At 55.7% G+C, this 22,606-nt stretch overlaps 8 protein-coding genes across 8 annotated transcripts; 1 reads left to right on the forward strand and 7 right to left on the reverse strand.

Moving 5' to 3' along the window:
- Positions 1 to 703: 703 nt before the first annotated feature.
- Positions 704 to 4,256, reverse strand: JCM15063_004739 (uncharacterized protein; the record flags this gene model as incomplete). The annotated part of the gene is made up of 9 exons (XM_076677399.1): positions 704 to 1,048; positions 1,133 to 1,269; positions 1,355 to 1,719; positions 1,800 to 1,971; positions 2,043 to 2,141; positions 2,226 to 2,462; positions 2,537 to 3,897; positions 3,980 to 4,062; positions 4,176 to 4,256. 9 exons carry the CDS (start codon positions 4,254 to 4,256, stop codon positions 704 to 706), a joined length of 2,880 nt encoding a protein of 959 aa, XP_076535485.1.
- A 348-nt stretch (positions 4,257 to 4,604) lies between these two features.
- On the reverse strand, positions 4,605 to 6,568 carry JCM15063_004740 (uncharacterized protein; the record flags this gene model as incomplete). Its single annotated transcript, XM_076677400.1, has 2 exons — positions 4,605 to 5,842; positions 5,911 to 6,568. The coding sequence occupies 2 exons, from the start codon at positions 6,566 to 6,568 to the stop codon at positions 4,605 to 4,607; spliced, it is 1,896 nt and encodes a 631-aa protein (XP_076535486.1).
- A 941-nt stretch (positions 6,569 to 7,509) lies between these two features.
- Positions 7,510 to 10,113, forward strand: JCM15063_004741 (ferric reductase family protein; the record flags this gene model as incomplete). Its single annotated transcript, XM_076677401.1, has 11 exons — positions 7,510 to 7,809; positions 7,878 to 7,929; positions 7,997 to 8,106; positions 8,168 to 8,178; positions 8,240 to 8,363; positions 8,422 to 8,749; positions 8,807 to 8,863; positions 8,923 to 9,123; positions 9,186 to 9,356; positions 9,431 to 9,999; positions 10,084 to 10,113. The coding sequence occupies 11 exons, from the start codon at positions 7,510 to 7,512 to the stop codon at positions 10,111 to 10,113; spliced, it is 1,953 nt and encodes a 650-aa protein (XP_076535487.1).
- A 429-nt stretch (positions 10,114 to 10,542) lies between these two features.
- On the reverse strand, positions 10,543 to 12,511 carry THP3 (Thp3p; the record flags this gene model as incomplete). The annotated part of the gene is made up of 10 exons (XM_076677402.1): positions 10,543 to 10,768; positions 10,868 to 11,075; positions 11,143 to 11,272; positions 11,352 to 11,420; positions 11,487 to 11,621; positions 11,685 to 11,762; positions 11,849 to 12,086; positions 12,158 to 12,181; positions 12,261 to 12,401; positions 12,480 to 12,511. 10 exons carry the CDS (start codon positions 12,509 to 12,511, stop codon positions 10,543 to 10,545), a joined length of 1,281 nt encoding a protein of 426 aa, XP_076535488.1.
- A 610-nt stretch (positions 12,512 to 13,121) lies between these two features.
- Positions 13,122 to 13,638, reverse strand: JCM15063_004743 (uncharacterized protein; the record flags this gene model as incomplete). The annotated part of the gene is made up of 3 exons (XM_076677403.1): positions 13,122 to 13,157; positions 13,229 to 13,354; positions 13,420 to 13,638. The coding sequence occupies 3 exons, from the start codon at positions 13,636 to 13,638 to the stop codon at positions 13,122 to 13,124; spliced, it is 381 nt and encodes a 126-aa protein (XP_076535489.1).
- Positions 13,639 to 14,183: 545 nt separating this feature from the next.
- Positions 14,184 to 14,932, reverse strand: JCM15063_004744 (ankyrin repeat domain-containing protein; the record flags this gene model as incomplete). Its single annotated transcript, XM_076677404.1, has 4 exons — positions 14,184 to 14,196; positions 14,275 to 14,487; positions 14,578 to 14,747; positions 14,891 to 14,932. The coding sequence occupies 4 exons, from the start codon at positions 14,930 to 14,932 to the stop codon at positions 14,184 to 14,186; spliced, it is 438 nt and encodes a 145-aa protein (XP_076535490.1).
- Positions 14,933 to 15,257: 325 nt separating this feature from the next.
- Positions 15,258 to 17,609, reverse strand: NOP7 (mRNA-binding ribosome synthesis protein NOP7; the record flags this gene model as incomplete). Its single annotated transcript, XM_076677405.1, has 6 exons — positions 15,258 to 15,332; positions 15,406 to 16,650; positions 16,723 to 16,984; positions 17,060 to 17,303; positions 17,372 to 17,447; positions 17,541 to 17,609. 6 exons carry the CDS (start codon positions 17,607 to 17,609, stop codon positions 15,258 to 15,260), a joined length of 1,971 nt encoding a protein of 656 aa, XP_076535491.1.
- Positions 17,610 to 17,910: 301 nt separating this feature from the next.
- JCM15063_004746 (uncharacterized protein) lies at positions 17,911 to 22,413 on the reverse strand (the record flags this gene model as incomplete). Its single annotated transcript, XM_076677406.1, has 6 exons — positions 17,911 to 17,990; positions 18,054 to 20,304; positions 20,387 to 20,479; positions 21,172 to 21,758; positions 21,819 to 21,922; positions 22,112 to 22,413. The coding sequence occupies 6 exons, from the start codon at positions 22,411 to 22,413 to the stop codon at positions 17,911 to 17,913; spliced, it is 3,417 nt and encodes a 1,138-aa protein (XP_076535492.1).
- Positions 22,414 to 22,606: the final 193 nt, after the last annotated feature.

Raw genomic sequence — 22,606 nt, forward strand, 5'->3', positions numbered from 1 at the left:
ATAAAGGATCAGCTCGTATTCTCTTTTAAAGCTATACCCGCCATTTCCGTCTCCTATGCCTTTCGCTTCACTCACTGCTCTCGTCGACGAGGTTGCATATACACCTACTTTTGATCTTCTCGCTCAAGTTGCTCTTCGTCCATTTAGTATCGTTGCACCACCCCCAACTCTCTTCCTTCCATGTTCTCTTTCCCTCTTTTCTCCCTTTTCTCTCTCTCTCTCTCTCTCTTTGTTCGTTGTGCCTCATCTACTCTCTCTCTCGTTCTCTTGTCTTTCTTTTCCTCCCACCTATTTACTTTACTTTTTTCCTCTTTGCTTCTCTTCTCGTCGCCTTCCAAGTCTCGTCTCTGCAAACCGCCTTCTCTGTAAACACTTTCCTCCGGTCTCCTTTTGGTTTCGTACAAATCCGAGGGACACTCGTCGTGTTTTACTTTAACCCGTGAGGGTTGAACAACTCTGAAAAAGTCCGAGATCACGGTACGAAAGGACAATCTAGTTGGTAGAGATCTGACACATGGGCGTATGGAATGAAGTCAGAAGTGTACAAGATCATGGACAGAAGCAACGTCTCGAAAAGTACACCAAAATACAAGCGACCGGATTCAAGCACCGACGAAAACGCACAGAGACGGAAAGACAGAAAGGAGAAAAAGGAACAACTACAATGGAGGATTTGGGATCTTGGGGCCGAACATGAGACGTTTCATGCTTGCTGTTCGCGCAAGAGATTCGCGCCGGGAATGATGGAATTGACGATCCCGATCTTGTCTTCGCGGAGTTTGCGCAACCGTTCCTGAGCTTCATGGTACGTTTCTCCCGGTCTCGCACCTCCTTCTCCATGAACCGGTTTGTACACGTTGGGATCACGTCCGTACAACTCTTCGAGCTCGAGTTCGGACAGGATCGCGCGGTACGTGTCTTGCGGAGGCGTGTTGAGTGAGGAATCGTCCGAAGGGGTCGTCGTCACGGGAGATGCTCGAGGGTTCGTCGAACCTGCAGTCGAGGACGATCCGCTCCGAGGTTCTCCTCCGAATGCTCCAGGCATAGTCTGCATCGAGGAGACGACGAACGATTTTGTCAGAACCCCCGAGATGGCGACACGGAAGAGAAACAGCGGCAAAGATTAACGTACGTCTTGAAACCATCGCTCGCCACCACCTCTCGCGAGACCACCCGGTAACCCTCGAAGGATTTCTCGACCCTTGCGTATCCGCACGAGCATACTTCGGTTTTCTTGCTCGCGCGAGGCAGCCATCCCGAGACCTCCAACTAGACAGGAGTCAAGAGACAATGTAAAAATTCAGAAAGCCTGCACACGAGACGGATCTGTTATACGAGGGGACGAGGTCCTTACGAAGTGGTTTGAATGGGTCGACCTGTTGTAACGCTTCTTCGCACTTCTTGTCCATATACGACAACATCCTCGCGAGGATGAGCAGCGGGAAGCTCGACAGCCTCGAGAGTTCCGCGAGCACCATGCTGTGTTCCGAGAACGGTTGAGGATCGGGCGCGAGCAAAGCGCGTACTGCCGCCAAAAACGATGTTGTAGGGTGATTGACGCCACGCAAGACATCACGATGCCAGTCGGCGGCGTTTTCTGCGGCCCAAGCTCGCTCGGAGCTTGGGAGGTTAATGTCCATGTCGCTCAGCAAGACGAATTGAGGCGCTCCCGTGGCGATCGAGTGTTCGAGATCGGTAAGGAACACGATGAAAGCGACCCTGATCAGGATAGCATGGCTTCTGTGTCAGACCTTGGATAGGATTTCGAAAAGTTGGCCGTGGCTTGTGCGGGGACGTACCGCTTCCAGGTCTCGATTTGTACCCATTCTTTCCATGCCCGTTCGACAACCTCTGGCGAAGAGTTCTTCGGTGGCGGGACGAAGGAATCACTTTCTTGGATCTTGCCTGGCAGATCGGTATGCTTGAGCATGAAGATGAGAGACGAGTGGAATTGATGCGATAGAAGCCGTTCTACGGACGTCGCGAACAGGAGGCGGATGTGAGCTGTAGCCCACGGCAAGGAATACGGATAGAGAGCTTACGCTGTTCGTCGCGATGGAAGAACCCGAGAAGCTGATAGAGGAGGAGAGATTGTATAGAGGCGAACTGGTCATCCCAGTTTTTATCGGCATTCATGAAACCTGCAAGAAAGGGTCGATGCTGCCTCATCAGTAACGACACTAACGACATCGTAAACGAGGCACAGATCAAATTAGTGAACTCGCCTCGAATAAGGAAGACTCGTTTCTCGACCAGCATCTCGTTCGAGAAGACCTGACCGTCGTCCTCGAAAGCTCCACCAGCGACGGTGAGCGCGAATGCGCCGTGCAACGCCATTTCGTGGACGTCGACCGATGGAGCGTGGAACACGGGTACCGAAGGCAGAAGCGACTCTGTCGCTCGCTTGGCATACTGCGATAACACTCTGCTCGGTGGAACATGCCAGGGAAACAGGTCTGAATCTATGCAACATAGTCAGCGATGAGTTGATGACGAGTGGTCGAGTAGCGGTGAACCGGGAAAGAAAAGGACGCACAACCCATGTGGAACATCTGCTCGGGAATCTCGAACCGCCGGTCTTTGTCCATTTCTCGGAAGGGCGTATGCCGCGGGTTGAGAAGCCAATCAGGATAGAGGTCAGGCTCGGTGGGGAAGCCCAAATCGAGCGCGGTGATTCCTCCGACGCCGCCCTTGTTGAAATAGTCGGCGAGTGCGAGAGCTGCCGGGGACTCCTCGATCGGCGTGTTCGCACGTGTAGACCCGAGGCCATTGTAACCGCCCATCAGACCCCAACTGTTCTGGTGATTCCCGGCGAGCACCGCGTTTGGCGGGTTCTGCTTCCTCCTGCGACTCCCGTTGCCTTTCCTACCCAGGTTCTCGACCTCGCCTGTCGGCGCAATCACTGCTTCGTTCCCGTTCGCCGATTCGTCTGAGTTCTCGCGCGACATGCCCGGCCGGACACTCGCGGCGGGACTTCGCATGAGATCGCGCAAGACCTCGGACGCGAGTACTTCGTCCGCCGAGAATGACCCCGTGCCGCTCAAGCCAGGTGCGAGTGTGTCGTTCGTCGCAGTGCCGATCCGAAATGCCGACGACGGGGACGAGGTAGGTGGCGGGTATATAGGCTCCGCTTCATGCGGCGGTGACGCCGATGAATGCGCCGGGATGGTCGGAGCCATTGGCAACGGCGCAGGTTGCGGAGCAGGTAAAGGCGCAGGTTGCGGTTGGTGCTGTAGAGACTGGTGATGTTGACGTAGATACTGAGTCAGAGACTCGGCGGCAATCGCAGCCGAGCTTGTCGATTCAGCTGGTATTGATTCGGGCACAGGCACAGATTCATGTTCGGGCTCTGCGAACGAGAGTGCATCTGAGGGGTTGTGAGTGTAGCGTGCGATATGCGGTGGCGGAAGTCCTGGGTACTGCTGAGGTGGGGGTTGCTGTGCGTAAGGATGGTAGTACGGCGAGTGCGAGTATGGGTTGTACGCCGTCGGGGACAGGTTGTAATGCGGGAGCGCATACGGGTGCGGAGGTGGCGGAGGGTAAAACCCAGGGTGAGGCACGTGCGGAGACGGCTCGACCAACTGTGGGGGTTCCTGGTACGATCGGAGCGGACCTGGTGGGAGACTGAGCGGGTTTGGCAGCACGGTCGAATGCGATGTGCCCGAAGTTGAGGCGATGGGCACTTCCGGCGGGGTCGGCAGGACGAGGTCGTCTTGCTCCATCGGGGACGAATCGGGTTCGATGGGTTCGATCGAGGGCTCTTCGGTCGAGCTCTTGCGCTTCGCTTTCGGGCGCGAAGATGGCTGCTTCGCGTGCTTGTCTGCGCCTGGAGGGGGTCCGCTCACTCCGAGCGCCTTGGCTTCTGAGCAAGTCTTGTAGTGTCGTCTGAGGAGATCACTGCACGGCGGCACGCGTACCAGATGATCGAGTCAGTGACGTCTAAGTAAGACGGGTCCTGACAGACTGAGGGTGGCCGCACCTGCGCGAGAAGCCATGAGAGCAGTACTCGCAGGAGAACGGTTTCTCCTTCGAATGCTTGCTCCGAAAATGACGCGCCATGTACTGCAGGGGAAACTCGCGTCAGCTTCAAGCACGAGCGGGTGACAGGCGAGCGAGATGAATCGCAGGCGGCCGAGGGCGAGACTCGAGGAAGGGCGACAGCGAGCACGACTTGCCTCTTTGCGTGAGAAGGTCTTGTCGCATTGAGAGCACGGGAAGGTCTGCCCAGAGGCACTGCCGCGGGGCGTAGGTGCCATCCTTCGCGCTCGCAACTGTGAGAAAAAGGGTGGAGGCGCGGAGAACCAGGCGAGACTCGAAGGCCGCTACCGGCGCGAGCAGGCGTCCGGACGATTCAGGTCGGGACTCTTGGACGGCGTGTGACGAGGCGCTGGAAGGGTCGGGTCTGAAAGGGTCGCGTTCGGGCAAGATGCGATGGTGGAGGACGGGTGGAGGGCTGCAGTTTGAGACACTCGATTCGTCTCACTAAATGCACTTCGACTTGGGCGTTGCTCTCGAATCGCTTGCAACGTCTCTGACATGTACTTGACACAACATGACCACGATACATACAGGGTACCGCAAATGAAATAAAACGACAACTGAATTTACTTGAGCAGGCCCAGCTTGATCCGGGCGCCCCTCTCCTTCGCCTTGAGGAACTGCAATCGTTTCTCGTACTTGTCTTCCGTCCGTCGTTGTCGCTCGAGGACCTGTTCCATCGAGGCTCGCAACGTGTGGGTCGCATCGAGCAAAGGCGGCGAACACAGTCTCGCTTCGAAATCGGGAGGAAGCGGCGCTTCGGTCGAGAGCAGAAACGTCGGTAGGCCCGGATCATCTGCAGGGACCGTTGCGGAGGAGATCGGTAGAGTGGCGCGGGTCGACGGCAGGAAAGATGCCCTTTTGAACATTTTCCGTTTGCCACTCGCTCCATCTTTTTGCTCTGCTCGGCCGGGGTCAAGAGTTCCCACTTCGCTCCTCGACGAGCTGAACCGGGCACGGGCTCTTGCATCCTGCGCAATGTCCGCCCCAACCTCGATTTCCCACAATCGCGTCTTGTTTCGCACAATCTCTTTCCAGTTGTCCCGCATCCGCGTCCACTCATCCTCGATTTCTCGAATCTCCTTCTCGAGCTCTTCGACTGAAGGTTCGCGATCGGTCGCGGCAAACAAGAATGGATCGGTTGACGACGCTACGGGCGGGAGGGTACGCGAGAGGGCCGTATCGAGGCCGGATGACCTCTCCTGCGAATGCGTCGACGATCGGCCGTACGAGAGTGCAGACGAGACACCTGTACCGAGAGTCGATCGCGTTCGCAACGACGTCGGGGAGCGAGGCGAGTAGCCATTGCTTCTGCCCGAACCTGAAAGGAGGCTTTCGCTGCCATCGCCACCTGGAGTACTCCGTCCATTCGATGACCGAGAGCTACCAGTGTACCGGACAGGTTGTCGCCCATCGAGCGCCGAGCTCGCTAGACCCGGATGGTTTCGGATGGCGCGATTCCGTACGGGCGAAGTTGGTGGCGAAAGATGTCGACAATCTCGATGATCGGCCAGTACACTCGAATCATCTGCGGGCCGCTCGACTGTCGGCGAGCGGGAAAGGCTCGAGGCCGAGGAGAGTCGCCATGTCGCCTCGTTACCCTCCTCCTCGATATGCCGAGAAGCAGACGTGTCGCGTCGGAATAGCGAAGTTATTGGAGGTAGCAGCGAGTGACGTTTCGACTGCTGCGAGCTGATCGATGGAGGTCGCGTCTGAACGAGCTCGGGCGAGAGGAGTGATCGTGGAGAGACTAACGGCGGGGACCGAGTCGAAACAGGTCCATTGTCTCGCGTTTCGTGTTGAGCTGTTGAGGCAGAAAGGGTGAGCATGCGTACAGTGCGAATGATTTCGGTCCCGTCAAGAGCGACTGACCGACGGGATCTATTATCGCGTGCTCGCTCAGCTTGGCGCCGCTCGCTTCATTCTGTCTCGGACCTTTATCGCGTCCGGTATGGCTCTCGAACACTTGCTGTCGCAGGAGCCGATACTCATCGTCATCCAGCAAGCCGTCGGCGTTTGCGATGGCCAGCTCCTGTAGCCTGCTCGCGAGCGTCTTGGCAGTCGCCTTCTTTGCGAGAGGACGAGAGTCAGAGTCTTGTGTTGTTGCGGACAAGTTCGGGCTGAACAACGGCGAGAAGGTCGGGGTTGATGCGAACGAGGGCGACGACGAGGTCGACGAGATCGATCCGAGTGTCGCTGGAACCGGCGAGCCAGTGCTCTGGTCGACGTAGCTCTTCTTGCTGCGTACAGAAGCCTGCGAGCTCGATTGATGCTCGGCGTCGGCCGCGTTCGACTGATTGAACCAGCGTCCGAAGGCTCGTTTGTCTGCGCCGAATGCGCTGCCATTCCGGCTGTTCTCGCGACTCCTTTGTGCCTCTCCTGCTGTCCGAACAGGTAGGCTACCTCCTCCATCAGGCTTGCGAGGGAGGAACGCGAACCTTGTCCTGTCCGGTGCCTGCCGGTCAACGATACGCGGGTCATGGTCGTGCTGCCTGTCCGAGACTGGTATTGGTCGCCGAAAGAGGTTCATCGCGGCGATGCGATCCGGACAGTGTCGCGACTTCGGAACGGAGGGGGAAAGATCTAGGGTGAGGGGTTGAGCAGATTAGCCGTGGGTTGCCGGTAGTCAAGACAACGCGGTCCAATCTAACGTCGCTGCATCGTGGGAAAAGACTGCCGGCGCGTCGCAAAGTCAGGAGATGAACCTTCGTGGGAAGTCCGTCGGAGGATGCGAGACGTTACGCGCGTCACGATGCACGCGCCTGAAAAGTCCAAGCATAGAGCAACCCCTTCCCCTTTGTCCAATACAGTACTTGTGTCAGTCACTTTCTGACCCATCAGTACAGTCTACACCTCTAAACGCGAAAGGAAGACAACGCGAATATTTCGATTCTCATAGTCAGAGCGATTCCGAGTATCAATATTTTGGTGCAACTGTTTCGAACGAACTCCTTGACAAACACGACTGCAGCGCCTGCAGAAGCGCAACTTTTGTGGTTTGTCGTGATCCGCCTGACCGCAAGTGAGGGGCCAGAGAGCAGAGCAGAGACGACTTCACTGCCTAGAGTGCCGGTTGCACCGATGGCTGTGTTCGGCTTGACAACAATGGTGGTGAACGAGAAGGGGCCAGGGCCCAGGATAGACAAGACGAGAGGGTCCTTGGTGCGAGGGGTCCGCGACTTGCAGGGCCCCACCGCCGAGTCCGAGCGGCACATTCGATTTCTTTGAGAAGGTCGTCTCGATAAGCTCGACAATTCCACTTCTCTGTCTCTCTCGATTGTCCGTGGCAGGGTTCTAAAACGAGGAATTGTCTCTGCTTGCAGTGAACCTCCGATTGCCAGTGTCGAAGATCCGCGGAAAAGAGCCGGTACAGTACGAACGATCGCGCATGGTTCGAGCAGATCCTCGAGCAATGAGGCGTGTTCGAAATCTCGCACCCCTCCTCTCGCTCTTCCCTGTCGTGCTGCCACTATGCCTCGAGGACCTCCAATATACACCGCCGACGAACTGAGGCACCTGCAATGGTTCAACTCGAATGTTCAATATTTCTTCTACGCCGCGCTCGGCGGATTCGTCGTCATTCTCGCTTCAATCAATGGGGTCCACCGCTGGATCACTTCAAAGATCTCTCGACGACGGCGACGCGACACCGACTCACCACCGTCAGTAATCCATCTCGGCTACAACGCAGCAGTAGCGTCCTATCGAAAATGGACCTACCGCCGGTCTTATTTACTTGAATTGCTAGGAATAGCCAGTGCTGGACAGGCAGTGAGTGCTTCATACGTACGAGGTACGGTTACAAGAACGCTGATGCCTTGAGGGCGGGATGTGCACAGGCCGTCATCTTTGGTTATCTGACAATCACCTTGTCTCTCACCGTTACTGGCGGTCAGTGAGGCTCGCACAAACGTCCCAAGGTTCGTAGGCTGACCCTACTTCGGAGCCTCAACCCCAGCTCGCGGACACTGGGACTATATGGCGCATCACGCTGCGCGACTATGCTTTGCTCATGTTCCCCTTTTGATCGCCCTCGCCAGTCGCGAGCTCGGTATTATTGCCTGGATCGTAAGCTCACTCCTGCCCTACATTCACAACGAGCTGCATATGTTGACTGTCGATACGATAGACCGGGCTGCAGTAAGTTGATTTACAAGCGTTGACAAGCGAGAGCTCGGTTGATCGATCTGCTCATCTCCAGCTCTGCGACTTTGACATCGCTGCATCGATGGATGGGTCGCACAAGTATCTTGCTCGCCATTTTCCACGTCTCTGGACGCGTCTATACGGCAGCACCAGCGATTAATCTCAAGATAGGTTACCAGGTGGGTCACGTTTGTACCCACTTTCTGTGGTCGACAACGCTGAAGCGATGATTTGCAGGCGTGGGGACTTGTTGGTCTGATTCTGTGGATCAGCATGGCGCTGCTGTCTCTCAGGGCGATTCGCACGCGCTTCTACCGATTCTTCATTTTCTCGCACCTCGCCGCTTTCGCCCTCTCGCTCATCGCCTTATCGTTACATCGTCCGCAAGTCGCCCCGTACCTGATTTCTGGAGCCGTCATCTATTTGTCCGACAGGATCATCCGGTTGCTGAGTCTCGGATATTATTTCTTGGCTTCACGGACTCGCAAATCCACGGCAACAATCGAGGTCCTTTCAGAAGATGTCTTGAAGGTGCAGATACAGACCAAAAATCGCTGGAAGCCAGGTCAGTGCCGATTACATTGTTCCGAGCATAGACGCTGACTTTCGTTCGTACATTAAGGATCGCACGCTTACCTGCACGCTCCTCTGATCGACGCGGGAGGTCACCCCTTCTCAAGTGAGCCCATTCAAGATTCAAAGCTGGCGATCACTTCAAGCTCACAGCTTTCTTTGCAGTCGCGTCAAGCTTTTTACCAATTTCCAGCTGCGACACGGACTCGGCGATCAAAGAAGCAACACAAGTCTTTATCGTTCGAGTTCACAAAGGGTTCACGCTCAAGCTCAAGGAGAAAACGCTACTCGAGCGCGAGAGACTCGCAAACCTGACTCTGGAAGAGCGACCCCCGACAATTCTTCTCTCTCCTGTCTTTACCGAAGGTGCACAGAGTTCAGAACCCCAACTTGGCAAGCTGGCGCTGATTGATTCTGAGCTCCTCTAGGCCCTTATGGACACAACATGCGCCTATATCAATACGAGTCCGTTCTGCTTGTCGTCGGCGGAAGCGGAGTGACCTTTGGCATTTCATTCCTGCACGACCTCATCAGGAAAGCACGCTCACAGCGGATCGCCACGAGGCGTCTGACTTTCGTGTGGGCCGTGCGAAAAGCATGTACGTTGCTCCAAGTGACCCGAGCTGCGTATGGCAGAACTGACCCAGTGGGAATCTGACGGTAACGGCTACAGCCGAAGTCGAATGGGTCGCAGACGAGTTGCGACAAGCGATACACTATGCACCTCTAGGGTTTCTCGACCTCCGAATTTGCGTGACTCGACCCGAAACAATTCCGGCCATGACAGACACAGCAAAGCTCACCGAGCCCGAACCATCACGTCCGAGTTCAAGCGATACCATACGTCACTCTTCGAATCAGGGGATCGACACTACACGACATTCAATTGAAACCACCCGCTCATCGACTTGCTCTACCGACACGAGCGAAAGCCGATTCGAGTATTTGCCTTTCTCGCCTACAGAATCTATGGCTCCAACCCCTTATCTGGGCTCGACTTCTTCCACCACTCTTGTCAACCGTCATTCTCTCGCTTCGATCTCCGCCATCAAGCTCCCGCTCGTACCTGGTCGGTGTCGAGCTCGAGAAGTGGTCGAGCGAGTCGTGCGAGACACTTCGTTTGCCGGATCAGTCGCAGTCGGGACCTGTGGACCCGATGCGTTGACGACCGAAGTGGCGAGAGCATGTTCAGATATCAACGAACCGTCAAAGGTGTTCCGGGGAGAAACGAGATTGAATGTGGTTGAGTCTCGATCCCTTGTTTCCTTCTCTCTCCAATTCGATTCAACAGTTGCTTACGTTCGAACATTCGCTGCCATGGAACAGATGCTGCATGTTGAAAGTTATGGATGGTGAACTTTGAAAGAGCAAGGCTACGCAACAGCGTGGAAGCGAAAACCACGTTGCAGTCGGGATCAGGGCCACCCAAGAGAAGATCACAACAAGATGGAGAGCGAGTGGGGTATATGCGTGGATCCTTCCGAAGATCAAGGGGGGTTGTTGCGGTTTGCGTTCACGCTTGCGCACGATGTACTGTACATTCATACATGTAGGCCTGTATCCGACCGAGTCGATTACGAAGACGAAATCCCTATGCGAAAAGTCGAACCGGATCCCTAGAGTGATTTGAAGTCGCCACGCGGGAGTCCTTGAGAGTGACAGTCGAAAAAAAGAGGAAATGGACCGTTCCGAATGAAAGGGAGTGAGAATGAAATGAAAAGGAGCCGTCCAAACCTGTGTGGTCGGTCCCCTTCTTGCTCCCATCGATCGCCGTTCGTGAAATGCCTAGATTTGGCCTTTGAGGTCGGCTTTCTGCAAATTGCCAAGATCTTCTGCCAAGGGTCCAAGTGCCTTCTTGCTGTCCAACCTTCGATCTCCTAACACGTTCGAAGGGTTCGGGAGCGGTTTGAAATGGGCAGCATGGTGAGTAGTGAGAAACTCGAGCGTGGCTTGATCCGAATCGAAACTGAGTTGAGACGTGATTAGAGAAAGGGGTAGACCTTGAGAGTAACTGTTTCCGTGGTCAACAATGGTGCAACGAATGAGATAACAACGCGGCAAGAGGCTCAGTGCAATGCTCAATGCAGAGGAAAAGAAACAAAGGACGCACGCTTTGCACATGGTGACGAGAGCTGTGATCCGTTCGCGATCGACGAAAGAGTCCATCACATAACCGCTCATTTTGGGAGCAGCGTCGAACAATCGAAAGAATCGCGTGTAGTTTCCTTGCGAGATGGCGAGTCGGACCGCGAGTGCGTGAGAGACGGATACGTCAGCTTTCTGATCCGGCGTCAGCTCTGCCAGCGTATTGTTCAATTCTGCAACCAAGTCGAGTTGCCGTCAGTACCTCTTTTTCAAAAGGATGATCGAGATGAGGGGGCTGACCTGCTCGATTCCGAGAGAACAAGAGGTACAGGATGCGGTAACTGAGGAACTCCATAGGATGTCCGTTCAGGCCTTGCTGATACAAATGCCGCAATCGGGTTTGACACTGATTAAACTCTCCAAGATCTCCCTGTTCATGCCGCAGTGCGTAAAGACAGTCAGAATGGGCCATGCTGATCGTTTCTCCGCAAAATCTGCCAAAGCCTGACCTTTTCAAGCGCGATCCTCGCATGAATTTCGTAGACCTGTACAGTGAAATCGTTTGTTATCCGTTGAACCTGTCAAAGTCATCGCAAATTCAGTCAGTTGTGAGCGTATTGACGAGGGAAGCGATTGCCACTCGCAATGAGATCTTGCCGCATGCTCTTGAACTGGTCACAGATGTAATTGTAGTTTGATTCGTCCTTCCACTTGCGCTTCAAGTAGTCGAGAGTCTTCTTGAGGACAGCCAAGGGTCGAATCGTGGTCGGGTCGGGCAGCTGGGCAACAGACCAAAGTCAGACTTCCGCGATGTTCCACTATCGTAACTCGCCAGCACTTACAGTCGTCAGCCGCAGGTAAGGTTTCTCCAACTTTGAGCTCGTGCCGACGATCGTGTGCTGATCCCAATCGATAACATTCTGCAAACATCGCGATTCGCATCGAGGTCAGCGGAGTCCCTTTCCAATATTCAACGAGCGGGATATCAATCGGAACAAGACCTCACTGGATCGTAAACCGCCTCTGTATCGGGGGCTCCAATGCCGTTGTGAGGACCGTACGAATGCACGCCTCCCTGCACCAGACGACCTCCCGAACCGTAACCCGCTGCAGCGACACTCGCGTTTGCGGGTTTGAGGGCGTTCTCGGCCTCGAATCGTTTCGCACGTTTTTCCCTACGTTCGTCCTCTGCCGTCGATTGAGGTTTGACGCCAAAGGAGGCGGGAGTGGAAGGCACAAAGGTCCTGGGAGCAGCAGTCCGACTCGAGATTAGGAGGTTCTCGTTGTCCGACTCGCTTGCAAGACGGATACTCACTTGCGCTTCTTTGGTGGGTTGAGGCTGGGAGGTGGGTTCGCGACATCGAAGCGTGTCAGAAACGAGAGAATCAACGAAGAGAGGGCAGGGATAACGGGCGAACCTGTTGAGTTTGAAGTGTTTCCAATCGGTCGTCGCGAGTCGCTGCTCCTGGAACGCCTTGTAGATCGCCGCTTTGAGCTCTGCCTCGACTGCAGCTCGATTCGAATCGGTACATTTGGCAAACGTCTCGTTCACGAACGCCCTAGCGGAGCGAGCGAGATCGCGTTAACCTTGTCTCGATTGTGGACGAGATAGCGAGCGATGCAGAGAGGAGACTCACTTGAGGTCTGGAGGCCATCCAGAGCTAGCCATGTTCGCGTGCCGGTCGTAGGACTGTCGATCGGAATTGAGGGGCAGAATGCGAGCCGCGAGCAGGGCTAGAGGCGCTTCGGAGAGTCTGCGACGAGGCGAGGGTACACGAGAGATCGAGTCGAAAGTGAGACGCGCTCAAGCTTCGGCGACGACGCGTGATCACAAGAGCACGAGGAGGACGAGTGCGAGGGTTTACATCTTGGTTCCGACCGTCTCACTCGACTTGACGACCACATCTGAGGGACAACGTGCACATCAACCATAGAGCAGCCTGATTCCATGCCTATCGAGCGCAAGTGTCCGCAAGACTCGACTGTCCATCTTGCCAGGTCGGAAGCGCATTGCTGTGGGCGCCGCTCGCTCACTTTCCATGGCAGACGGCAAGATTAGAAGGGTCACGCTACGTCAGGGCAAGCCGCTCTGTGCCAGAAAGAGCACAGCATGAACCAGCAGGCAGGAGAGAGGGGAAAGTAGGCAATTTCAACAGCTATAGGGGTAACGGCACAGCTGCAGGGTATGATTAGAGGAAGTTCTGGGTATGTGTACTATGTACATCGGGCATGACAGGGGTTTCGTAAAGATTCCGGTTCGGAGACAGCGTGGTCACTGCTTATAACTTGTTCGTTTTGGTTTTCCTGAAATCGATCTGTACGTGCGCCAACTGGGATCAGCGCCTGCTATTCCGACGTCGTGCTTCAACCGAAAGAAAGCGCTCACCTTATTCGGCTTGTAATGGCCCGTTTCAAACGACCGTTCTTCTCGTCCGGGCAAAGCGAGGAACGGATCGTGCCGAATTCCGTGTTTCGGGCATACATGGTGGTGGGTGTGCGAGCGAGGGAAGGACTGCAGTCAAGGGAACGAAAAATCAGCTCTGAACGAAAGCGCAACAAGAGCGGGATAGAGCATACGAAGGGGTTCGACCATGATTCGCGTTCGACCTCGAGTGAACATCTCTGTTTGGTCGAGGCAGGCTTGGGCAGCTCGACGAGCTCGTGAGGTACGTTGCCTTGGATCTCTTCGAACGGCTCGTAGAACGAAGACGAGTTTGAGGACGCAGACGAGGCGGACGAGGTTGAGCTCAAGGATGATGCTTGAGAAGCACGGCGGCGCATGAGGTGGAACACCATGATTTGTTCTTGTCTCTCGGGTAGAAAGGCTGCAAGGAGAAGGAGAGAAGGTTGCACATCTACGAGCGACAGGTTGCCGGGGCCAACGCAACGATGAACAATCAAAAATTGTCAGCCGGACTTGTAAGCGCTGACAGAGCCGAACCTCCGCCGCCGTGCCGAGCGGGGAGCCCGACCCCGTTGGCCCGAATTTTCTCCGCCTTTGAAATACTCTCGAGCATACTACAGTAGTAGCACCTGACACTGGAACCCTGCGAGTGACAAGCCACGAAGACTTCTACTCGAGATGCGGCGGTGACTCGATGATTTGTCCTCAAGAGTGCCTTGTCTGCGCAAGCTAACGGCGAGCGCTCTTTGGGGCATCTCGACCATGCTCGACTGATTGCTGAGGTTATTGGGTGGACAAGTACAATGCTCTCTTGGAGATATGATCATTTCCTGACGAGACGACAATGCTCGAGCTCGCCGGCGTGCGGATCGATGCTTACCCGACCTCGAAAGCGGCGATAGTTACAACAGAGATGATATTTACAGCTTCTCAGCAACTACAGCTTGTGACTGATTTATGAAAAGAGGTCCAGTCAGCGAGCATCAAGCGACACCTCATCGCATGGAGATTCGACAACCTCACCTTACGCTGTAGTAGCCGCAGTCTGACCTTTACGTTGCCGCGCTTGCTCGAACGCTTCCTGCCACCGTTCTGTTTTGCCGAACACCTGCGCTGTGTCGACCGCCGTGGGTTGACCGAGGTCGGGATCTGCTCCTCCGGCGAGTAAAGCTTCTACGACAGCTTCCTCGTTCTTGAAGATCGCGCCCGACACTGGCGACTGCCCTCGATCGTTTAACCGACTGCACGAAACAGTCAACCACAGTGCGTCAGAAGGTTTGGCTTGATGCAAAGATAATAACACAAATATGCTTGGAGAAGAGCAATCTTACTTGGGATCGGCACCATGTTTGAGCAAGAGCTTGACCGCTTCGACATGTCCATGGTACGCTGCGAGCATGATCAACGTGTCTCCTTTGCTGTTGGTCAGGTTTGGAGGCAGTCCCGCCTCGAGTGGAGGTTGAAGGATGTCGACCGCGCCTCGTCGAGCCGCATCAAAGAACTAATGGATAGTGTACATCCACGTGGTATATGGACGTCACAAAGCGGGATAGTTCGAGATGCGATGGGCCGGGATACGGACAGGACGCGAGAGTTCAGCGATGATGTATGGAAGTTCTCGAGGTGCAGCGAGGAATGGCTGACCTGTTGAGCGTAGGCGATCGCTTCGGCTGATAATCCAGACATAGCAAGTGATTGCCGAAGATGAGTTGAGGGCAAACACAACACCGTGAAGGGAGCGAATAAACTTTGCCCGAAATGAGTCGAGCTCCTGCCGGAGTTCGCGCTTTGTTTGTATAACGCAGACTCTCTCGCTTGCTTTGGCGAAGATATACAATAAGGCATACTTGTCTAGAAATGCCAGGAGATTGACAGTACAGGCGAGATAACAAGGGGGTGCAAACGAGAGAATGGCAAGGGTACTAGCAGTACAACGCCCGAGGCAGACAAACCGGCAAGAACGAGAACAGATCGGAGTAGCGAGGCAGAGCGATGAGGGGAATGTCAAACTCTATAGGTCGAGCTTGGCTGCGTCCTTCTTCTTGCGCTTCTCGATTTCCTTCTTTCGGGCTTGCAGCTTGGCAGTCTGCGCAGATGCAGAAGAAACAAGCATCAGTTTTACGTTGATTTGTGAATGTCAGTGAGCGTAGTAGGTTTACCTCTTCGGCCTTGCGATCCTTCGAGTACACCATCTTGTTGTACAGCTTCTTCTGCTTGCCAGTGAGCATAATACTGGCGAGCTGCTCCTCTTGGCTCCTCGAGACCTTCTTCGGTCCCTTGGCCTTTTCCTGGGCGGCCACATCCTTCTTGACCTTCTTCGATTCGGCCGCGAGTTCCGCTTCAAAGACGGCGGGCGCGACTCCTCGTCCTTCCGCTTCGAGCTCGGCAGCGTGTCGCAGCGCGTCGTTGGAAGGATCGCGAGCCGCAGCAAGGAGTGCTGGTCGTCCCTTCTTGGCCACCGATTTCTTCGGCGCCTCGACCACCTCGTCCTCCTCATCCTCATCCTCATCCTCTTCGTCCTCGTCCTCGTCACTGCCCATCTCGACATCTTCACCGTCTTCAGCCTCCATCGGCACGTATCCACCACGTTGTCGGACCTCGTCATCGTCAACGAACGGACTCAAGTGAGGCGGGAGGGTCGAACCGGGCTTGTATTCGTCAGTCGGAAGGAGCGTCCTCTTGTTGATGCAGTCGACGACCCATTGAGGCTGGACGTACGCACGCTTGCCCGGGTGGTTTGCGGCAGAGGGTACGACCGCTCGGTCGAGAATGTGGTGCGTGATACGCGGGTCGTCCTCCTTGTACGGCGAACCCGCACCGAGCACGGGATCCCATCCGACTCGTCCTCCGAACGATCGGATGACAAACTCGAGCGTCGGTCGGGTCACCTCGCGCGAGATGTAGAAGTAGTACGGCGCGAACAGGTCGGTCGAGGCAGAGAGCGAAGAGGGCTGCACAACCGTGGTAGTCGGATCAGACTCGTCGGCACCAGTAGGTGTCGGGAACACGTCGAGTTCAAGTGCAGCGTCGTCTTGCGCGCCTGCGAAAGTCGCGGCAGCCGAGTCGACATCCTTCTCGTCGTCTCCTGCTGCGTCCTTCGATCCACCCTGCTGGATCTCGTGAATCTGCTTCCTGACATCTTTGGCGTACACTCGCTTCTTCTCCTTGACTTCACCTCCCTCTGCCGCTTCATCCTCGCGTCGGTCGACAACGAGTCCCTTGGAACCCGCTTCTTCAAGCAGCAAGGCGCCAATTCCGGCACCACTCTCGTCGAGCGCGTCGTCGAGTTTGGGCGGGTACACGAGGTTGTTGTCGGTGTAGAGCTTGTAAAAGACGAAGCCGAGAAGGGTTTGGTAGAGCTCGAGGAAGGTGAGCATGATGCGGTAGTCGAGATCAGATGGAATCTGCTCAGATGCACGCAATAAATAGTCAGCACAAGCTCGGGACAAGAGTCATGCTTCTTAAAGAGAGCTTACGTTCTGGGTGAACATGTAGGGCACGAGCCAGGTGATGGTTTGACCTTGCACTTCGGCTTGGAAGTAGATACCCTTGATGCTGAGGAACACCTTGCGAAGGGATTTTGTTCGCATGACGTACAACTGCCATTCGGCGGCGAGTCGCGAGCAGTTGGCAATGACCGAAGCCGGCACAGTCTGGGAAGCGGGGAGGCAAGCGAACAAGACGATCAGGGAGAGGGCATCGTCGAGATCTCGAAGCGAATCGGTAAAAGTCGGGTAGCTAGACGAGAGCGTACACATGTGAGCTATGCGATCTCGCGAAAGGAGTGAACAGAAAAACAGGCGCAGGACTGACCGTTCTTTGATAATGTGGTCGAGACGGTAGGTCGGTTTCGATTCTTCGAGGTTCTTGGCGAGGGCCCACTCGCCCCTTCCTACTGCCTTGCTGAGCTTCTTGGCGAATGCCTTGTGCTCCCGGAGTTTGTCGAGGACGGGTTCGTGGAGCAAGTACTGGATGTCCTTCGAGTAGTAAAACGACGCGGGTGCGGACGAACCCTTGTTTGCCTTTTTGCGGTTGCGAGGCTCTCGCGGGTAGATTCCTTCATTCCTCGACGAGCGAGCGGATCAGCAACGCTGCGAATTCCGAGTTCAGTGATTTCAAACTGACCTTTGAGGATACACAGCCGCCTGAAGTCTCCGAGGGTGCACTGCAGCTTCTTGATCGCTTGGTTACGCGTGATGTACTACGCGGCGCAGCAGGTCCCAGGTCAGTTGCGGAGATCGAAAAGTTGAGAGAAAAGCTGGCGGTCTCTCGAGCACCCAGCCGTGGGACTTACGTTCTTGGAAGCACCTGCCTCTCCTTTCTTCTTCATGCCATTGTGTCCACGCGGTGCTGTGCGTCCCATCGTTGCGGTTGGGTCGGAGGGTTGCTGTGAAAGGAGTTCGCGCGTTTTTTCTTGATCAAGAATTATCTTCGCCGAGTGGTGGCAATGTCCCTCTCTTCTCGCATCGCAGAGCCTCGACGTGCACCGAAAAGGATAGTTGGACTTTCAAATGCGGGTATACGAGAGAACAATGCAGGAACAAAAAAAAATGATGACCAGACTCGATTCGAGCAAACACGACGGAAACGACACCACGCGAGGTGCCCTTCCCCTTCGCGGCTGCTCTCCCAAAAGTTCCTTTCCGTCAACCAATGCGAGCGCATCAGGTGGGTCGCCATCCATTGAGCAGGAGGCGTGCTTGTTGGAACCCAGTTCGTCTCTGCTGTTTCGGCGCGACTCGTCCTGAAGGAATGACAGGCGCGTTAGCTAGGTCGTCAAGATCGAGTGTCAGGCGGTTAGACTCACCTCCGGTCGTCCGCATCTCCTGGCACACGAAACTTTCGGGAGCGGTTCTCCAGTCGTCCAGCTCGTACTTGCCGCCTTCCCTCTTAGTTGGTTCCCGGTCTTCGCCCTCTCCGAACAAGTCGAGCGCGAGCTGAGTGTGCGAGACACCCGCGTAGGTCGTCACGCAGCGAGGGTTGACCAAGATGCGCGCGATCGCATTCGGGAATGCTTTGTTCGGCAATGAACGAGGTCGACGTTTCTCGAGGTGGTGCACCGAAGCGTCTTCCTTGTCGGCGTTGGAAGAGGACGAGAAGAATCCACGCTTGGCGAGTCGTTGTTGTTCGACCTTGTGCCAGCCCTCGGCCGCGACCTCCTGGACCTCGGCAACATCGGCTTCGGCATCGACCTTGTGCCACGCGGCAGGTCCCGCATCAGGCTTGCCTGCGAGCGGGCCATCGGGCTTGACAGCGTGCCATTCGAGCTTGCCCGGTCCGTCAGCAGCCGGAATTGGTTCTTTCGCCGCTTTGCCCGCAGCGTCCTTGCCTTGCGCCTTGGGGGCAGCCTTTTCGTTCTTGTCTTCCGCAACTGGAGGAAGTTTCTGCGCGCCGCGACCGACTTGAGCCGCGTCTTGAGGCACGCCGACGTCGGATTCGTCCTCGATCTTGACCGCGAGATCGATCGGTCGACCCTTGCCGCCGTCCTGATCGTCGTACACCTCTTTCGGCACGTTCGGGTTGTCGCCAGCTCCACCTTCCTCCTCGTCTCCCAAATCCTCTTCTTCTTCTACGTCGTCTTGCTCTTCGGTTGCCGCTGCGTCTGCCTGAGCGCCACCCTGCGCTGCGCCCTTCGCCGCTGCGGGGTTTGCTCCCTTGGCTTCGCCCTTGCGCGCCTTGCCAATGTCATTGTCCATGCCCGGACCTCCTCCCGGTGCCGCTCCCGTCTCATCAGCGAGGTAGTCGCCCGAGTTGGGGTACCCGACCTTTGTGTTCGAAGTCGGTTGGTAACTCGCGAGGGTCGCTTGAATCAGTTCGTCCATGAACGGGTCGTGTTGTCTCGATTTGCCCGATTTTTCTTCTCGCGACAACCGTTTCGCTTCCTGTTTGATCCCGTCTCGGAACGCGACCATCCACATGTCTCGACAGAAGTGCAACTGGGCTGAATCCATGCACGGTCCTTCACTCCAACGAGGCGTCTTGCCGTCCGATACAGCCGACGTGTTGAACACGCCCTCAACTGAAGACTGGTACGTGATACCGTGGTAGTACGACTTGTGCGGGTCGACAATGTGGGTACCTGATTCGCAGCAGAACACTTGGAACGGCAAGTGCAACGTGTACCTCGCACCTCCGATCGAGTCGCGCGGAGGAGCTTCGTCGATCGGACTGGTCGATTTCGAACCTCGGAACAAGTTGCCGTCCATGTCGCGCGTGCGCCATCGATCGTTGTAGATGAAGAAGCCGTTGTGTTCCTTCCAATCCATCGAGCACACCATCGACGCCTTGTTGACCATCGACACTCGAATCGTTTCGAGAATGTCGTTCGGGCACGTGAACCCTTTCAACCAGATGACGCGTTCGAACTTGACCTTGCGTCGCTCCCACAATTCCTGCAACGGCTCGAGTGCGAGGTTGCGCGTGTACGCCTCCTCGAGCGGGTAGTACGATGCAGTTGGATCGGCGGTCATGGGGTCGACTTGACGAATGCGGTACGAGATGCCGAGCAAGAGCATGATCGCTTCGGCCATGTCACAGATGAACGGGGTCGAATCGGTCGAGGCGTAATCGACGAGCGAGACAAAGACCGAGTTGGGTCCCAACCGTTTCGACAGTTGGACAATCACGGCGAGTTGGTCGATCAGGAAATGATCGGCACCATGTACGACGAGCGCAAAGTAGTACAACGCTCCCGGACGAGCCAAATCACTCCAATCGTCCTCCTTCTTGGCCAACCCGAACGGTCGAGTCAAACTCGAACACGCCGCAGCGGCCCACCCGTTGAACCCGAGCAACTCGTCGATCGCACCCCGTACGACTTGCTCGTCGAGGTGCATCGTTTCGGATCCAGTCATGAACGGTTTCTGGAACCTGGTCCAGAAATCCGACATGCCCGCGTAAATGTCGTTGTCAAACACATCGTGGGTTTCGTCTCGATTGATGCGCGATTGTAGGAACGAGTACTTGCGCGTGTCGAGCGATTGACCTGACAATGGGGACCCGAGAGTGATGCGTTCGAGGATTGCGGGATGCGCAATCTCACCCGCCCGCGTTCGGGGCTAATTACAAGCAAGCAGTCGCGGGTCAGATCTGATCGAGAGGACGGTCAGGCAGAGAGGAGAGGAAGAGTGGAGGACTCACCGTCGAGTCCCAGAAGATCCATTTCAGTACCAAGATTCCAACGAAAGCGGCGACGATCCTCGCGACGAATCGTTGTTGTGGAGAAATGATGATCTGCGTTCGTGCAACACGCGAGTGAGCTCAGCTTGAGAGACTTTCGAACATCCAAAGTGATCGACGAGGAGAGTTGTGCGGAACCCAGGACCACGAGTATTTGAGCGGTCTGACGTTGATCGAGAGTACTTACAGAGGCCATGGTGTGCTCTGTACCATGCACTGCTCAGAGTGCCTTCCGGAGCGAAAGAAGGTGAAACACGCTTCGAGTCGATTTCGAGGCGATAGCGCTTAGAGCTCCAATCAAGCGTGTTGGCTCAAGGTCGGGACGCCTGCAGTAGCCGACAGAGATCTGCCTCGACAGCGACAGGCGTGCGGATCGACTTTGCCGAGCCGGATAAAGTGGGAGCGGTGATGCTGAGCGCACCTCATCTTGGAACACGACTTCAACATTCTCGCGGAGCAATCTTTTTAGAAGCGCATCACGACGTGGTAGGAATTCTTACAGATAGTTACAAGCTACAATTGGGGAATTGGAAAAAAGGAGAAAAGGGCATATAGATAAGGTAGGTGTCTTGCTGGCCCAGACTTCGGTCAAAGTTTTGCGTTGCTGTGCGATAGACTGGCGAGAAGAGCTGGGAAGACAGGGCATAATGATTGTTGCGGATTCTGTTCGAGTGTCTGTGAGCGAAGAGGGGTTCCCTCTTCTGACGCGCTTTGGCCCTCTAGATCGCGACGGCAACAACACTGACGAGAGCTGCGATCAACATCACGGAGGACGACGAGACGAGCGAGCCAGATGCGCCCGAAGTCGGAGTCGACGAAGAAGCTGCGATCGCGCCTCCAGAAGCGGTCGCAAGAGTTACCGAGTTGTGGGTTGACGTAGAGCCCGGGGCAGAAGACGACGCGGCAGAAGCGACGACGACGAGAGGAGAAGCAGACGCCGCGGGAGACTCGCTCTCGCTTTGTTCGGAAGTTGAGGTGGCCTGAGCGCCGTGCGACGAAGACGACGGCGAGGACGAAGCGGCTTCGCCAGCAGAGGAGGAAGACTGGTCGTCCGGGCCTTCCGATGTCAATGAAGAAGACGAGGAGTGGGTCGAAGTCGGAGCGGCAACGATCGCCCTGGTCGTCGTGGCAAGCGCTTTCGACGAGGAAGAAGCGACGGACGACTCCGATTGTTCCGCGTCAATCGCAGTAATCATGAAGAGCGGCGACATGTTGGCCGTCGATCCGAGCACGAGGAGGTAGGTCGAACGCGTGGGCAAGTCGGCGGGCAGTTGGACCGAAATTGGATCCTCGGTACCGTACAACGAAACATTTGCGAGTGGGCGATCAATGTCTGATCAATTGCGACTATCAGTTCGGAATTCTATCGTAGTACAGAGCCGAGGATGCTCACCCAGGTTCAGGCCCGAGGACGGGTCGTCCGGGTTGCGGAATCCGAGGAGAAGCTGAGCATAGTTATGGATCTGGTTCGGCGCGTAGTCAGGTTTCGTGTTGTTCCTGTTTGAGGGCACCAGAATCGTAATGTCAGCGCGCCAAGCTCGTCTCTGAGTGCGGTCGATGCTTCAGAAGGCGCGTCTCGAGAGGAATGAGCGCGTCGTTTATTGTTGTTTGCTTTGTCGACTTGTTTGTTTTCGCTTGTTCGAGTGGAGACGCGCGTTCTGAGGCAATCGAGAGATACAAACTGACCATCCAACCGTGAGCTGCTGTCCAGCAGTCCAGGTAGAGCCCTCGGTAGGTTGTTCAATCGCGGGAAAGTACGCGATGTTGATCCTCAAAGGCTTCGGAGCCGTGTATTGCTCGTCTTGGTCGCGTTCGACGAGTTCGTACGCAGGTGCGAGGTCGCGTGGCGAGCGCGCGAGGATGTCTTCAAACTCGGCAGCTAGTGCAGGCTCCGGGTGCGTGCGAACCGCGGTGGGGAGCGCGTACGAGACGGTCGACGCGGCGAGCGCCAGCAAAGACAGCGTGCAGAGGTTTGTCGAGTGCATCATGCGAATCGTAATGTCGGTCGAGTCGAGCGAATGAGGCGGAACGAGTGAGAGAGAGAAGAGAGAAGAATGGGAAAGCGAGGTGGGGGAGTCTACCGAAAAATCGCAGGTGACTCAATTGTGACAAGTCTAGACTCGCGTCGGGCCACGTATCGAGTGCTGGGTTCCGTAAAGAATGCAACGAGCGGCTTTAATG

This window comes from Sporobolomyces koalae, assembly GCF_050403365.1.
Source record: "Sporobolomyces koalae JCM15063 DNA, S_koalae_JCM15063T_v1_ctg8, whole genome shotgun sequence".
Classification (NCBI taxonomy): Eukaryota; Fungi; Basidiomycota; class Microbotryomycetes; order Sporidiobolales; family Sporidiobolaceae; genus Sporobolomyces; species Sporobolomyces koalae.